Source organism: Erinaceus europaeus, chromosome 4, assembly GCF_950295315.1.
Source record: "Erinaceus europaeus chromosome 4, mEriEur2.1, whole genome shotgun sequence".
Taxonomy (NCBI): domain Eukaryota; kingdom Metazoa; phylum Chordata; class Mammalia; order Eulipotyphla; family Erinaceidae; genus Erinaceus; species Erinaceus europaeus.
Window position 1 is genome coordinate 123,611,321 of NC_080165.1, and position 17,421 is coordinate 123,628,741.

The 17,421-nt window shown below is 39.0% G+C and overlaps 2 protein-coding genes across 8 annotated transcripts in view; both read left to right on the top strand.

Annotated features, from left to right (window-relative positions):
- PTPRK (protein tyrosine phosphatase receptor type K) overlaps positions 1-17,421 on the top strand; it is a 603,479-nt gene that overhangs the window by 263,283 nt on the left and 322,775 nt on the right. The gene's annotated exons all lie outside the window — the stretch shown is intronic.
- Positions 6,267-6,772, top strand: LOC103115243 (small nuclear ribonucleoprotein E). The gene has a single exon (XM_007524992.3). The coding sequence runs from the start codon at positions 6,316-6,318 to the stop codon at positions 6,592-6,594; it is 279 nt and encodes a 92-aa protein (XP_007525054.1). The 5' UTR covers positions 6,267-6,315; the 3' UTR covers positions 6,595-6,772.

Here is a 17,421-nt window from a genome sequence, read left to right on the forward strand (position 1 = left end):
AATGGTGCACTGGTGTTTCTGTCTCTCTGTTTCTCTCCACCTCTTTAAATATATAAATACACAGAGTATATATATCCTTATAATTACTGAAAAAAAACAACTGTTCTCACTAAAATTGACCTACAATCATCCCTTGCCACTTTGCACTTCAATTTTCATGGCTTTACTCTATCAGGGTTTTTTCAAATATATACATTATAAAGTTGATAGAGACAGTACAAGTGATACACGGTGCACTCAGTTGTTTGAGTCAATTATACACCCCTGTATTATAATTAAAATTACTATACATATGTACTGTAGGCCTGTGTATTCAAAATCCTTCATAGCCAGGTGCAGCCTCTCGACTACACTTTGTGAGTGTTTGAAATTGGGTGTGGGGAAACCAAGCCAAACAGAGCGTGTTTCTCTCATATGAGCTTCTACATCGTTATGCATTGGAAGAATCTTTGCTCTTGTAAGTGTTTGCTATTTCTGAGAATCTTTATCTAAGCGCCACAATGATTCCTAAACATGTTGCTTCTTCTAAGCCTTCTGCCGATGAAACTAAGCACAGGAGGAACGTGTTTACCATCTAGGAGAAGGTGAAACTCTTGGATATGATCAAAGATGGCAAGAAATTCTTGGAGGTGGAGGTTGCCTGCCATTACAACTTGAATGAGTCTACTGTTCGCTCCATCCATAAAGATGAAAAAAAACATCTGTGCAATGGCTACTCTCTTTTTTAACAAGGAAGCAAAGCTAAAGGGGTGTTATTTTATGTCTAGAGGGTCCGAATAATGTTAAAAAACATATTTAGAAGGTCATAAACAGGTTCTCTAAGCTCTATTTTCAAAAGGAAAATGCTCGATTTATAAATAAAGAATCCTACTTCTCGGAAATTTACTTATCATGGTACAGTCTGGAACTGATTAGCTACGATAAAGAAGGGATGACTGTATTTCCAGGTGCTATGCTAGCTGCCAGACATTCAGGGATGAGTCTGCAGAAACCTGTTTCTGATCCTGCAAACGCACAGACACATTGATCACAAGAATCAAGTAAAGAAAACATTTTCTTAAACCTTGCTAGTTGTCATAGGTTTATAATTTTTTTAAAAAACTTTATAAATACTACTAGCAGAAAACATTAAAAAAAAAAAATCTCTCTTTTGGTGCCTTTTTGTTGTTTTTCTCTGGGTCTCAGTCACCTAAGCCAGTAATTAAGAAAGCCTTTACAGTCTGGTGTTGGTCTTTCCAGACTTCTGGTAACTGTTATTTACAAATAAGCTGGCAGTAAAATTCTGGGAAATGGCTTGCGGTAAAATGTAAAAAGTCTGTAATAATAAAAGCTTTAGTTCTTATCTGTGAATTCCTTCTTCCACTCATCAACTAAAATTTGGGAGGAAACTAACAGAAATCACATGCAGCTATTTTTTGACGAAGAATAAACAACATTTTACTAATCACTTTGGAGATACTTGCTTTTTTTTTTTTTGTATACTTTTTAATGCTTATCTGGAATGCTTTAGAAGCAACTTAGCCCTTACAATGGTTTTGATTTAAAACTAGTAAAAAAAAAAAAAAAAAAAAAAGGCACAGATTGTTCTTTAGTTTGCTACTAGAGTATATATCTACTTGACTTTAGACTGCATTGATCCCTATTGAAATGGCACTTGCTGTAACAGATTTACCTGATAAGCAATTCCACAGTCTGCTAAGGAAAGCTATTCATTGGGGGATGAGTCCATTTACTTTGTGGTTTTAATTAAAGGTGTCTAGTACTGGAGTGTCTGTTGTTTTTCCATTTTCTTCCACATCACAAATCAATTCCCTTTTTGAATCTAGGGCCCAATTTATATTAAATTTTTATTGTCATTAATTAGAATCAGAGTATCACATGTTCAAAAAACAGATCTACACACTAAGCAATTCTTCAAGATACCTTTTAAAAATCTACACTCAGTAAGAATTTAGGAGAACTGTTGCTACAAGTAGTCTTACAATTTTGGCTGTTGTAAAACATTCTGTTGTAAAATATTCAGTTTATAAGAACTCAGTGTGAGTTATTTCTACCCTAGGTAAGCGCTGAGACCATATCTCAGGTTGATTAATGACTAAGTGGGAAAGGTAAAATGGCAGTTGGTGAACTGAAAGGCCACAATAAACAGCTCCCATTCTGTTTCTACCCCTGACTTGTCCCAAGATCACTCCCATGTTTATTTCTATTATTGATTAGAAGTCTGCATTCTTCTAAAGGTATGAACGTGCAAGTGTAACAAGAACACTGAGCCTGAGAAATGCTGTTTGTGTATAAATCTGTTATTTGCCCCCACTACATTTTATCTTGTTATATTTGTCTTACTATCACTATTAAGAATTACTCATCCTGGGCCTGTGAAGATAGCTTAGTGGCTGTCCAAAAGGCTCTGGTCTTTTAATATATTTTTTTTCTATAATTAAAATGAAATAAATAAAAGTTAAAAAACCTAGTTATGGGGGTCGGGCGGTGGCTCAGTGGGTTAAGCGCATGTGGCGCAAAGCGCAGGGACTGGCGTAAGGATCCCGGTTCAAGCCCCCGGCTCCCCACCTGCAGGGGAGTCGCTTCACAGGCGGTGAAGCAGGTCTGCAGGTGTCTGTCTTTCTCTCCCCTTCTCTCTGTCTTCCCCTCCTCTCTCCATTTCTCTCTGTCCTATCCAACAACGAATTGCGTCAACAAGGGCAATAATAATAATAACCACAACGAGGCTGCAACAACAAGGGGAAAAATGGCCTCCAGGAGTGGTGGATTCATGGCGCAGGCACCAAGCCCAGCAATAACCCTGGAGGAAAAAAAAAAATCTAGTTATTATTAATTTAAAAAGAATTATTCATCCTAATTTCTCAGTACAGTAGTTTTATTTTTTCAGTTTTGTATGTGTTTGCTAACTGGCTATGTTTGTTCTTTTGCAAGTATTAAAATTAAGTACTAAGTAGACTAAGTCTAACCCTATAGCCTTCTGCATGATGACTTCATTCTATTTAATAACAGTGCATTTGTTTTTCTAGTGTAGAAGTTAGATTAGTCAGGAAGTGACATACTATGTTATTATCTAGCTCTTATTTCTATCTTGCCTGTAAAAGGGGCATAAGTTATTTTAATAAATGCTTTCATGACATAAGCAAACTAAGGAATGCATCACTTTATCTATTACTTTCATACTTACTGCTTTTCTTTGGGTATAGAAACTAGTCACTGAAAATTTTAATAGAATTTCACTGAGCTAGTGGCTGACAGAGCGCATATGCTACCATTTATGGAGACCTGAGTTTCTGTCCTATGGGAACAAAGGGGAGGGTGAGGGGGAAGCTTCTCCAGTGACCAATGCTGCTCTCTCTCTCTCTCTTTCATCTATCTATCTTTCTATCTTTCTATCTATCTATATATCTATCTATCTATCTATCTATCTTTCTCTTTGTTTTTCACCATCTAGATGAAAGAGGGAAAAAGTAGATACCAAGAACTACCATATGCTTTGTTGGACACTGTGAAAACTCTGGTGCTAAATAATAATATTAGCAAAAACAATAATATTAACACTAATAGTAATAATTTCACTAATTGGGAAACTTTATTTTGCAGGGTTAAAAAAAAAACTCAATTTATCTAACTTCTAGAATGCTGCATTAGCCTTCATGTTCACTAGTGCTCACTTTCATTATTCTCAGTATTAGCAGGTAATCTATTAAATCTTTTACCAACTAGTTTTCAGTATTGGAAAAGGTGTGAGAGGGGCCAGGCAGTGGCACACCAGATTAAGCACACATAGTACTGATGCCAAGGAATCATACAAAGATCCCTGTTGGAGCCCCTGGCTCCCCCCTTGCTCAGGAGGGTTGCTTCACAAGCAGTGAAGCAAGTCTGCAGGTGTCTTTCTTTCTCTTTCTGTCTTCCACTCTTCTCTCAATTTATCTCAGTCCTATCCCCCCCCCAAAAAAAAAAAAAAAGAAAAAAAAATGGCCACAGGAGCAGTGGATTTGTAGTGTAAGCACCAAGCCCCAGTGATAAGCTTGGAGGCAAATAAATAAATAAGGTACTTCTCAGAGTTTTCTTCATAGTTTCACATATAATTCGTTTGAACCAAGATGGTGAAATAAGATCAAAACAGTTGTTAATATAAACCTCCTAGATTAACTGAGGTCATTTTATAAATTGTGTTTGAAATTTTTCACACAGAAACAAATGTCTGTCCTTTCCCAAATCTCTACTCCTTGGGTCAGGAAGCTGTTAAGAGTTACTTTACCAAAGGTCAACAGACTCTCTTCAGCTCAGTTAGTGATCTCATTTCAAGAGCTGTGTATTACTATTTCTGCAGACTGGGTTGGCTGGGCTATTGTTTGGAGAGAGTAAGTTACATATGTCATTAGGGTATAATATGACTATATTTTGACCTCTCTTTAACTTGAATCTCTTATTGTTTTCACAGAGCTGTAGCATATCTGTTTCCTAACAAACAAAGCAAGACACTTTTCTTATATAACAATTTCATAATTGTTATCAAAATCTAAAAGTAGAATAAATTGATAACTCCCACCAGCAATGTATTACTTTGTTTTGCATTTTAGACCTTATAAGGTGCTTTTTTATTTTTAAAATTGTATTAGTGACAATATTGATTTACAAAACTATATGATGACACAGGTGTAGTACCACACCATTCCAACAACCCCCAGAGTTCTGTGTCCTAGTCCCTCCACTGGAAATATCAGTAATCCTTCCAAGGTAAAACCGATAAGGTGTTTTATAGATCAGATTTCTTCATTTTCCGAAAAGTATATGCTCTTCAGACATATAATTTCTTGAAATTTAGAGTTTGTTGAAACTTGTAAACACATTGCATTTGAATAGTTTATATTATAGAGTAGTTCAGAGACAGATCAGTCATGAAGTTATTGAAGCCCATAGTTTAAAGAAATGTGTCTGGAGGAGATTGCTTGAAAGATATGCAATCTTTTCTTCCAATTTTATCTACAATATAATCTTAAATCACAGCAAATCTGTGGAGACTACCACAAAGAACATGGCAATTTGTCTACCAATAAGATTGTTGTACTGAATCAAATTACAGTGAGCTCCTTGCTGCACTTACTGCTAGTAAGCTTAGAGCCAATTTATGACAGTCCAATAAGAAGCTTATACATGTTTATGGTGAACATATTTGAACTTTACTTTTGACTTAACTGATGCTTTCATTGTAGTTTTTCTCATCCATTCTCCATGATTTCACACTTACGGAATTTTGTGGTTAATGTATTTTCTTAGCTGTCTCTAGTCTTTTTAAGAAAGGAAGCAAACGGGGGTCAGTCGGTGGCACAGTGGGTTAAGCGCACGAGGCGCAAAGCGCAAGGACCAGCATAAGGATCCTGGTTAGAGCCCCAGGCTCCCCACCTGCAGGGGAGTCGCTTCACAGGCGGTGAAGCAGGTCTGCAGGTGTCTATCTCTCTTTCCCCCTCTGTCTTCCCCTCCTCTCTCCATTTCCCTCTGTCCTGTCCAACAATGAACAACATCAACAATGGTAATAATAATGACCACAACGAGGCTACAACAAAAAGGGGAAAAAATGGCCTTCAGGAGCGGTGGATTCATGGTGCAGGCACCGAGCCCAGCAATAACCCTGGAGGAAAAAAAAAAAAGAAAGAAAGAAAGGAAGCAAACACAAAAATCTGTAAGCAAAAATAATCATTAACAAGGAGATTAATTAGTTTTCTTTTTGTAATTATTTTGAAGTTCTGTGTTAGAGGTAGGGATTTTTTTGCAATCTTAACTAACATTTTTGATAAGATCAGTTAGAAGTAAATCTTAAAATTGTTTAAACTAGTTAGAGGTATAAAACTTTACATACGTTGTCTCAAGCAGAATCAAACACTTTTGTATATTTAGTAGTTTATTAAAATGATATTTGTTACTGAAATTAGCTATGCTATATAAACAAGTAATTTTAATGCGTCATTAAATAAATTTCACCTTATGTTAACGATTACATTTTAAGTTATATACACCACCACACCTATTATACTCTGCTGAGTAGAAATAATTTGTACATAATTTCCTCATTTAAGAGGCAGTATTGTTGATTTATCAAAATAAAAATTTCAAAGAAAATAATCAAATAACAATGAAAAGTAAGGTAATTGTGAGAGTAACTTAAGATTTACTAATAATTCATCAGCTTTATTAAGTTGTTTTTTAGCTCTATGGAATATTGCTATAGAAAAATAATTTAAAAAAAAAATTTTATTTATAGTTGCTTTTGAGCTCGCGTGTGGCTGAGTGTGGTCTTTGTGAGTTTCTACCACCATGGCGTACCGTGGCCAGGGCCAGAAAGTGCAGAAGGTGATGGTACAGCCCATCAACCTCATCTTCAGATACCTGCAAAATAGATCTCGGATTCAAGTGTGGCTTTATGAGCAGGTGAATATGCGGATAGAGGGCTGCATCATTGGTTTTGACGAATATATGAACCTCGTTTTAGATGACGCAGAAGAAATTCATTCCAAAACAAAATCAAGAAAGCAGCTGGGTCGGATCATGTTAAAAGGAGATAATATCACTCTGCTGCAAAGTGTCTCCAACTAAAAATGATGGATGAAGTGAGAAATGGTTGAGAAAGCAGTACATTCACTTCTGTTTTTTTTTTTTTATGTGTGTTGTAGGGCATGTGCTTCTAAAACGTTTGTTCATATTGTTTTGATTACCCTGTTATTAACCAGATGACAATAAATGCTGTGGGGATGTTTTTATTTAAAAAAAAAAATTTATTTATATAAAGGAAACATTGACAAAACCATAGGATAAGAGGGGTACAACTTCGCACAGTTACCCCCACCAGACCTCCATATCCCATCCCCTCCCCGATAGCTTTCCTATTCTTTAACCCTCTGGGAGTATGGACCCAAGATCATTGTGGGATGCAGAGATTGAAGGTCTGGCTTCTCTAATTACTTCCCCACTGAACATGGGCGTTGACAGGTCGATCCATACTCCCAGCCTGTCTCTCTAGAAAGAGAATTTAAAAATATATATATTTTTTAAAAATTTTATTTATTTTTTAATTTTTTTATTTATAAAAAGGAAACATTGACAAAACCATAGGATAATAGGGGTACAACTTCACACAATTCCCACCACCAGACCTCTGTATCTCACCCCCTCTCCTTCTTCTTCTCTTCCAGCGTTTGCCCTTCTTCCGTAGCCAGTTAAATGGCTTTGAAAGTGACTGGGATCCATGTGGATTCAGTCGGCTAGGAAGGATCGTCAGTTTCCCCAATGAATGGGTACTCACGGGATGCACCACTTATGTAATATCACACAGTTAATAATAGTACTAAAGTCATATGTTTTGATAAACTGTCTAGAAGCATTTGCCTTGCCTCCTATTATCCACGTCTAATTTTATTCCAGACCACTCCAGATTGGCAAGTCACCATGTAAACTATTTGTTGGTATCATTTTTAACCCAGAACAACTGCAAATAATTTCTTTTCTTTTTTAAATTTTTTTTATTTATTTAAAAAAGGAGACATTAACAAAACCGTAGGATATGAAGCTGTACTGTGCAGTAAACACAAATAAACTTATTTCCTTGATAAACATCATATCATTCTTTCATGTTAATATTAATTTTAAGTGCATTTCTTCTAACTTCAAGTAAAAGGAGAAGACCATTCAAATTTACAAAACAGATGTTACCCATCATTTATCAGATATTACCCATCATTAGGCTTGAGAGAAAACCAGAGATCTTATAAACCATTTGTCAAGCTTGGCTAATAATCATTTTCTCAAAGATAGAAACGCCATTGTGCTAATGTTTTGTACATACTTTAAGATTTGATTGAGGAAGGGGACTTCTGAGCATAGACCAGGGATGCCAATAGAGGTTTGCACCTGACAAGACCTTTCTTTTTTTGAGTAGATAATAGCTGCTTCTGCCAGAAAACTAGATCAAAGCATAGCAGGAGAGATTATTACATTGGTTTTATCAGCCATTTTCCAGTTCCAGCTCTTATAAAGCTGATAACAGGGTGGGGGTAACTGAAATCATCTGCTTTCAACCTCCCTGTGGTGATTTCCTCTTGATTTGTTTAAGAACCAGGGAGAACTGTGTCTGTCCTGTGGACACCTGGTCTGTTCCCTTTTCACCCTTGTCAAAGTTTAAAGCACTTAACTAGTAATCATTGCTCTGAGTCCAGTGCAGCATGGTGCCATGTTACCTTTGCTTTTAACTTGGAAACTCTTGTGATTTCTTCAGCATCTTCTCCTCTGTCAGCCATCTCAGTTACCTGGCATTGACTACTCCCACCTACAGAAGACCTCCCCGCTACAACTCTGATTACGTTATAATCAAGGCAAAAGGTTACAGCTACTTTTCCTTCCCTCCACAGAGAAACACACTCATGCAACCTTTTTCTCTGAATAAAATATATATATATTTCTTTAAGACTTTTTAAAATTGAAGTGAGGACTGTCCTCTTCAAGATAAAATAAATAAATAAAATAGATGCCTAATTTTGCTCCTCCTTCTATTTTATATAACACATATGCTAGATACAAAGCAAAAGTTAGGATCTGGCTTTCTTGATGCTTAATTCCTCTATAATAAGATGCTATACTTGCTACATTTCAATGTAATGTTTTCTGTAGTAGTTTTATTTTTCTTTTCAGTCAGAGAAGGAAATTAAAAAAAATTTTGAATAAGGTCAATGGTATAAAAACTATCTGGGAGGGACCTGATTTACCATGTTCATGACTCAGATTTGAGACCCAGGCTCTAAGGCAGCTGTGATAGTTTGTTTACTGGGGTGTCTCTGCTTGTGCCTCTTTCTTTCTGTAGGGCAAAATTGATCCATAGCAGTGACTCCCAGCAAGCAGGAGAACAACATACAATCTTAGTAGCATTTTGAAGATTAAGTGCGCTACCTTCAATAGTAACTGCAAAGGCTAATACTACATATTATACACTCTTTCAAGTTAAATATATGTTGAACATTTTAAAAGATTGTCAAAGATATGTAAAGATATTTTAAAATTTATTTAGAAAATAAAAAAAAAAAATAACCACATGATCATAGGATTAGAGGGGAACATTTCCACACAGTTCCCACCACCAGATTTCCATATCCCCCCCCCCCCCCCCTTGAGAGCTTTTCTATTCTTTATCTCTCTGGAAGCATGGACCTAGGATCATTATGGGGTGCAGAAGATGGAAGGTCTGGCTTCTATAATTTAAGTTTATTTTTTCTTTTTTGTTTGTTTTATTGAGATAGTTGGTGCTTTACAGTGCAATCATTGATATATGAATACACTTACCCTGCAGATCTCTTCCAGCCCTTCCAGCTCCTTCCCCTGAGTCCTTTGCATCATAAATAAAACATGCTGAGTTCATGTTTTGTTTTGTGTTCTCCTTCCCTGTTCATTTTTTTTTTTCAATCTGCTAGGATAGAGAGAAATTGAGAGTAGAGGGAAAGATGGAGAGGGACAGAGACAGCTGCAGACCTGCTTCACTGTTGGCGAAGGGTCTTCCCTGGAGGTAGAGATTGAGGCTTTGAACCCAAGGAACCAGGTCCTTGTACGTGGTAATGTGTTTGCTTACCTAGGTACACTGTTGCCTGGACCCCTAAAGATTTTTAAAGACATTTTAGGGGACTGGGAGGTGGCACACTGGGTTAAGCGTACATAGTAAGATATTTTAGCATCTATATGAGGAAGATGCTCAGAAACAAATATGGGGGTAATTGCATCTTTTGTATGGAATGTGTTTACTTTATAAACTAATTCCTTACTTATTAAGTCATTGCTGAGTATCTATGGGAATTCTATATGGTTTTGTAAATTTGGAGGGTAAAGTGTAAGTGTTGAATATTGTGACATTTCAACTAGTTAGAAGTCAGTTCAAGTCCTGTTTCTATCTCTATTATACTCAGATCTTGGAACTCCATTTTAAGTTTGCCATTTTGTTTTATTTACTATTGTTATTTCCATTTTGCCATTTTGTTTGAAAAAAACATTGCATTTTAACATTATAGGTTTCACATGTACAATACTGAAAATCAACATTTTGTTAGCACTACAAGTCCAACTCTATCTTTCACTATGCTAACTCTAATCCACCTACGTGTCTTTATCCTTTCATTTTAACTTTAGGATTTTTCCATTCTCTTGGAATGCCATCCCTGTAAGTCTGTAATTATCATTATGTATGAAATTAGTCTTCTCTAGATAGCACGTAGTTGGCTTTTTTTTTTTTTAGTCCTTTTGACTATTCTATGCCTCTTGATTGGGACCAATTTATATTAAGATAAACTTTATGTATTTATATATTTGTATTTGCCATCCCCAAGGCTTCCCAGCCCTGAGATGATTTTTTTTTTCAGGTGGAAAGAGGCAGAGACAGAGAGAGAAAGGGAAAGATACCACAGCAGAGAGATTTTCCCCAGTGTAGTGGAGAACAGGCTCAAACTTGAGTTGCATATAGGCCAAAGTCAGCCCCCTAATGAAGTGATCTATCTTGCCAGCACAGTTTCATTGTTTAAGATAGTCTATTTGTGAGCAAATATATAATGTGTAGTTCTGTCTTAGTGACACATGGTTAATTCCACCACAGTGTAATGATCATGAAAACTCTACCTAAATTATAACATCATTCCCTAAAGGAAAGGTAATCTATCTGTAACATGTGATGTTGAGGAAACTATTATGACCCTAAGTAAAGTAGAGGCTGCCTGCTGTGGGTTAAATATAATCACCTGCAAATATCATTAGGAAAGGGAAAGCTAATTTAATTAGTTTAAAGATTTCTCTGTAGTCACACAAAATGCTAAATTGATTTTTGCCTTGAAAAGCTGCAGTACATTGATTATACAGAGGAGTATCTTTTAGATAATATATTAGTTTTTACATACTACACCAGAGATGTTGAGAAACTTGAAGAAAACCATCCCAAATTTAGTTTTTCTGTCAGTTCTTATCCTTAAGACTTCTTCTTCTAGCGTTTGCCATCCTTAAGACTTATGAGTACTAAGTGAAATATGAATAGAAAACAGTTTGCCCAAGAACAGTTGAATAATTTGTTTTTAACTACCAATAATTTAGAAACAAGCTTTGTATTTGCTCTTTTATTCTTGTTTTTTTAAGTATTTTATCTATCAATTTATTTATTCATTCATTTATTTATGTGTATGTATATTTTTGAGAGAGAAAGACACAGTGAGAAACACCAGAGCACTGCTCAGCTCTGGCTTATGGTGTTGCAGGGGATTGAACCCGGGACTTCAGAGCCTCAGGCATAAGAGCTTCTTTGCATAACTATTATGCTATCTACCCCCACCCTATTCTTTTTTTTAAATTTTAAGTATTTTATTTATTTTTATTTTTGAGATAGATACAGAGAGAGAAAGACGCAGAAAGAAACATCAGAGCACTGCTCAGCTCTGGCTTATTGTGATGCTGATGACTGAACTTGGACTTCCGAGCCTCAGGCATGAGAGTCTCTGCATAACCATTATGCTATCTACCCCTGCCCTATATTTGCTCTTTACACTGTAACTGTTCCAATTCCTATATTTCTCGCAGTCATACAGTTGTTCTTCAAATCTCTCTGGCTGGCTGGACCAACTTATTTGTTCTTATAATGGATTCAGCTTTCACCACAGTCTTTTTTTTAAGTCATTTTACAATATACATTATATAAATATATAGTTAAGATTGGTCATAACTGGATAGCTTTCACTATTGTCATCATTACCTAGGTTTGTAGATGGTATTCTCAGAATTAACTGGCTTATCTGTGAACAATTCAAAAATTAGAACATTTTATAAACTGACTTAAGGAATTAAAGTTTTAATTTTATCTTCAGTAGTCTCTAATCCTATCCCTTCTGTTTATGCTAAAATGCAATTACCTTTGGTCTGAAAGTAGTTTTGCTTCATCTGATAGTCATTACTCTTTTCTCAGACTTATATAACCACATTTCCCATATGCATAGCACATGCAGTGGCATTTTGCAAATATCCTAATTTTACCAAATATCTCCTATATTGTCTTATAATTGTCTCTTTTTCCTTAACTGTAGCCCAGTACCCACAAGTACTCCCTAACATGTTATGGATAGATGCATTCAAACTAATATTTCAGCCACAGATGACAGAATCTGTTCTTCTTCTTCTAGCGTTTGCCCTTCTTCCGTAGCCAGTCAACAGTGTCAGGTTGAGCCTGATGTAAAGTTTCGAGACCTCCTTTGAATCTGGAGAGGTGGCAGTCGTTGACTATGTGGGTCATAGTCTGTCTGGAGCCACAGGGGCAGTTCGGGTCGTCTCTGGCTCCCCAGCGATGGAACATAGCGGTGCACCAGCCATGGCCTGTTCGATAGCGATTGAGGAGGGCCCAATCATAACGTGCTAGCTCAAAGCCGGGTTGATGCTTGCAAGGGTCTGTGATGAGGTGTTTGTTCTTGACCTGAGCTGACTGCCAACTCTGTTTCCAAGAGTCTGGATCAGAGGAGTTCAGTGTAGGCTTAGGGGACCAGATTGGGTGACGAGACGTCAAGTATTGGACAGGGTGGGCAAAGATATCCGCGTATATTGGCAGGTCCAGTCGAGCGTAGACGTGGGAAATGAACTTAGATGATGCCGCATCCCGACGAATATCTGGCAGGGCGATGTTGCTAAGAACTGGCAGCCATGGAACCGGGGTGGAACGGATGGTTCCAGAAATTATCCTCATGGAGGAATATAATTTGGAATCGACCAAGTGGACATGGGGGCTACGGAACCATACTGGGGCACAGTATTCTGCAGTGGAATAGCATAATGCCAGAGATGATGATCGTAGTGTGGAAGCGCTCGTGCCCCATGAGGAGCTAGCCAGTCTTGCAATGATGTGATTCCTCGCGCCCACCTTTGCTGCAGTTTTTATGAGATGTTTGTGAAATGACAGAGTGTGATCGAGAGTAACGCCAAGATAGACTGGCTGGGCTTCATGACGGATTCTCGTACCGCCAAGCTGCACATTAAGCTCACGCGAGGCCGAGGCATGGTGTAGATGGAAAACAGATGATACCGTTTTTTGCAGTGCTAGGGATTAGTCGCCATTTTTTACAGTAATCAGGTATCAGAGACATGTCTTTCGTGAGTGTTTCCTCGAGGATGTCGAACTTGGATGCCTGAGTTGCACAGCAGATGTCATCAGCGTAGATGAACTTCCTTGAAGAAGTTTCTGGGAGGTTATTGATGTAAATATTAAATAGCGTAGGAGCCAGAACAGAGCCCTGGGGGAGGCCACTTGAGACAAGTCTCTATCCATCTGCTAGACTTGTCACCCAGATGCACCTGGAATCTTTTGTTTTGGAGAAGAAACGATATAGTGTTGGCCACCCATGGAGGCAGGCATCTTGAGATCTTGACTAGGAGACCAGACCGTGTCATAGGCTGCTGTGAGATCAACAAAGACAGCACCCGTCTTTAAATTCTTCTGGAATCCATTTTCAATGTAAGTTGAGAGGGCCAGGGCTTGTTTGCAGGTAGATCTTCGTGGGCGGAAACCAGCTTGGGCGGGTGATAGGAATTTCTCTGTAAGATGAGAAATACGTGACAGAAGCAGCCTCTCAAAGAGTTTGTAACACATGGAGAGGAGAGAAATTGATCTATAGCTGGCGGCCAGTGTTGGGTCTTTCTTTGGTTTCAAAACCGCTTTAATCTTCGCATGACGCCAAACTTTGGGCATAGACTCAGATTCCAAGATGTGGGACAGGAATGAAGCGAGCCACTTCTTTGCCGCGGGACCCAGGTTAAGAATGAGTTCTGATGACACCTGGAACCTGGTGACTGAAAAGAGAGTTAACATACAAAGCCAAACAAATTGTTGAGCAATCATGGACCCAAAGCTTGGAAAAGTGGAGAGGAAGTATTAGGGAGGTACTCACTGCAAACTCTAGTATACTTCTGCTTTCTTACTTTGGTGCCATACTCCAAACTCAGTCAATTTCTGCTTTGCGTTTCTACTTCTTTTTTTTTTTTTTTACATGCATAACATTCCCCAGATTCCCATTTAGCAATACAACCCCCACTATTTCATTCATCATTTTTCATGGACCTGTATTCTCCCCACCCACCCACCCACCCCAGAGTCTTTTACTTTGGTGTAATACTCCAAGGTTCCAGGTGTCATCAGGATGCCGGCCAGACTTCCCTGGATTGAAGACACCACCAATGTGTCCTGGAGCTCAGCTTCCCCAGAGACCCATCCTACTAGGGAAAGAGAGAGGCAGACTGGGAGTATGGACCGACCAGTCAACGCCCATGTTCAGCGAGGAAGCAGTTACAGAAGCCAGACCTTCTACCTTCTGCAACCCTCAATGACCCTGGGTCCATGCTCCCAGAGGGATAGAGAATGGGAAAGCTATCGGGGGAGGGGGTGGGATATGGAGATTGGGCGGTGGGAATTGTGTGGAGTTGTACCCCTCCTACCCTATGGTTTTGTTAATTAATCCTTTCTTAAATAAAAAAAAAAAAAATTTACATCAGGCTCAACCTGACGCTGTTAACTGGCTACTGAAGAAGGGCAAACACTAGAAGAAGAAGAAAGCAAGCTACTCTCAGAGAGATAGGGGAGATAAAAAAAAAAAAAAAGAATGAGTTCTGGGGTGATGTTATCATAGCCAGCAGCTGTTCCCGGTTTAACCCTCTTCAAAGCGTCTTCCAGTTCAGACAGTGTAAAGGGAGAGAGTTTTGGAGAAGGACAAGATAAACAGAAGTGTAATGACCACTCATGGGAAATTTCTCTTTTCCATACTGGGTCGATCTTAGCACGTCCAACTTGAGTTAGGTGTCTGGCCACTGAGTTTGGAGATACGGGAGGATGGGAGATGGGAGGGGGTTGGCTACCGGCACCCAGTCTGTGAAGAAGCTTGCAGGCCTACCTACTTGAGTGGGTGAAGTTCAGACTCTCCGTGAGTTGTTGCCAGCGGGCTTGGCGTGCTGCATCCAGGGAGGCAATGAGATGGTCAGCCACATCTGGGTCGCCCGACTCATCATACTGCTTTAGTAATTGCTCGCATTCAGCATCAAGACAAGGCGTATAGTTAGCATGTCTCCCACGAGGAATGGCTTGAGAAGCTGCTTTGAAGATGGCTTGGCGGAAGCGCCTGTAGGAATCTTCAGAGGGGATAGAGTTAATTGGAATTGCAGGGATAGATTTGTTGGTAAGATCACTGAACAGACGCCAGTTTGCTTTCCGAAAGTTCCATCTTAGTTTCTCCGAGCACAGAATCAGTGGGAGCTGGAGACCAATGTGGATGATAGCTGGGCGGTGATGACTGTGCGGGAAGATCTTGAGAACTTGTCTCGTAGCAGGAAAGGCTTGGCCGTTGACTGTGCTAATTCAGCACAGGTCGGGTGACGAGTCTTTATTCCATCTAGCACTGTGAAAAGAGCCTGGCTGTTTGGGATCGTATAATAGGGAGAGGTCATTCGCTGAAGCCCAGTCGGCTAAGATAGAGCCGTCAGCACGAGTGGAGGAATATCCCCAGTCTTGGTGATGACTATTAAAGTCTCCAAAGTAAACGGCTGGAATCTGTACAATCCACTTTCACCTGTCTTCTCCATACTATCTTCAGTTGTGCTGGACGCAAAATTAGTTGACTCACTTCTACTTAAGTACATACTGTATGTCGTTCTGCTCCGCGGGGAAGAGAGAGAGGAGGTCCGGAGCGAAGAGGGAACACAATTCTTTATTTGTGCTGGCACCTCAGAGTTGGGTGCGAGAGAAGCAGGTTGGGCCACGTGGAGGTAGCGAAAATGGCCACCTCACGCAGTAACCTTTCCTGCATCTGAACACCGAAGCTCGGCAAGAGAGAGAGGTGCGGAAGAAGAAAGGCTTTTATAGGAGTAGCTTTCGCGAGAATGGGAAGAGGGAGGAGCATAACCATAGCACTCCAGGATAGGATAATAACTCTCGTGAGAATGGGAGGGGGCGGAGCAACCAAAGCACTCCAAATATTGCGGGGGGAAATAGACAATGCCCTGAGGGCACAACATGGTGGAACAGGCACTCTGAGTTCTCGCGGGAACTAGCAGTAGCCTGAGGGGACAACATGGCAGATGTGACTGCATCTGCACAATTTCCCAGCAACTGTATTACTGTCTTATGCTATATGATGATTTTGTTCAGAAAAGTTTATCACATAATTCTTTATATACATGTAATTATGGATATTCAGTTTTTCTTCATGTATTTTTTCACTAACAGGTTCACAGTACTTTTGTTGCAGTTGTAGAGTACTGTGGGTAATTAAAGTCATTTAAAAAGATTTATTTGTAGCCAAAAAGAGGACAAATACAAGATATTCTCAATTACAGGTGGAACTTTAGAAACAAGGATAGAAAAGGAAAACTTTGACTGGGAAGGGTATGTTGGATCAAAGTAGAAAACTCTGGAGAAGAAGGGAGAGGAAGGGAGTAGAGAGAGACTTGGGGTCCTGGTGATAATTGGTAAAGGACCTAAGTTAGGGGTGAGAGTTCTCTGCAGAAACCTATCACAGGGAGATGAGCAATTATGTTCACCTGTCAACAATTTCACTTTAAATTATTAGACCCCCCCCAATAAAATGATAAAATATTTACTTATTTATTTAGCGTGAAAGATCAGTGTGCAGCTCTCCTGTGGCATATAGTGGTATAGGTGATTGAACCTGTGGCTTCTGGGCCTTCAAACATGCAGGCTAACTTTTAATTTAATAAGAAATTACTTTTTTTTTTTTTTTGCCTCTAGGGCCATTACTGGGGCTTGGTGCCTGCACCATGAATTCACTGCTCCTAGAGACTACCTCCTTCCCCTTTGTTGCTCTTGTTTTTTAATCATAGTTATGGTTATCATTATTATTGTTGGCATTGATGTCCTTGTTGTTGGACAGGACAGAGAAAAATGGAGAGAGGAGGGGAAGACAGAGAGGGGGAGAGAAAGACAGACACCTGCAAATCTGTGAAGCGACTCCCTGGCAGATGGAGATCCAGGGATGGAACTAGGATCCTTTCGCTGGTCTTTGTGCTTCGCACCTTATGCACTTAACCTGCTGTGCTACCGCCCCACCCCCTGAATTTACTTTTTTTTTTTGGTCAGGACAATTGAACTCCATTTTTCTTTTCTTCTATGTGTGGTGAACTGAAATTTTACATCTGAATTTTGGAGGCCATTTCACGAAACTACCTTTATTTTATTGAGTATAATAAATTTCTGCCCTCTGAGATTTTGCTGGAACTAATTGGCCCCTAACATGTGCGATATGAGACACTGATTACTAAATAGTTCTTCTGTCTGATTTGGAGTTGACAAAGCAACTGTTGCTGATTGCTGTGTAGATCGATCTGTCTTTCTGTGTGTGGCATCAGAGGTATCACATATTACAAATG

What these genes read in the sequence shown, in the direction of transcription:
- LOC103115243 (XM_007524992.3), top strand. Translation starts at nt 6,316, where the DNA reads ATGGCGTACCGTGGCCAGGGCCAGAAAGTGCAGAAGGTGATGGTACAG.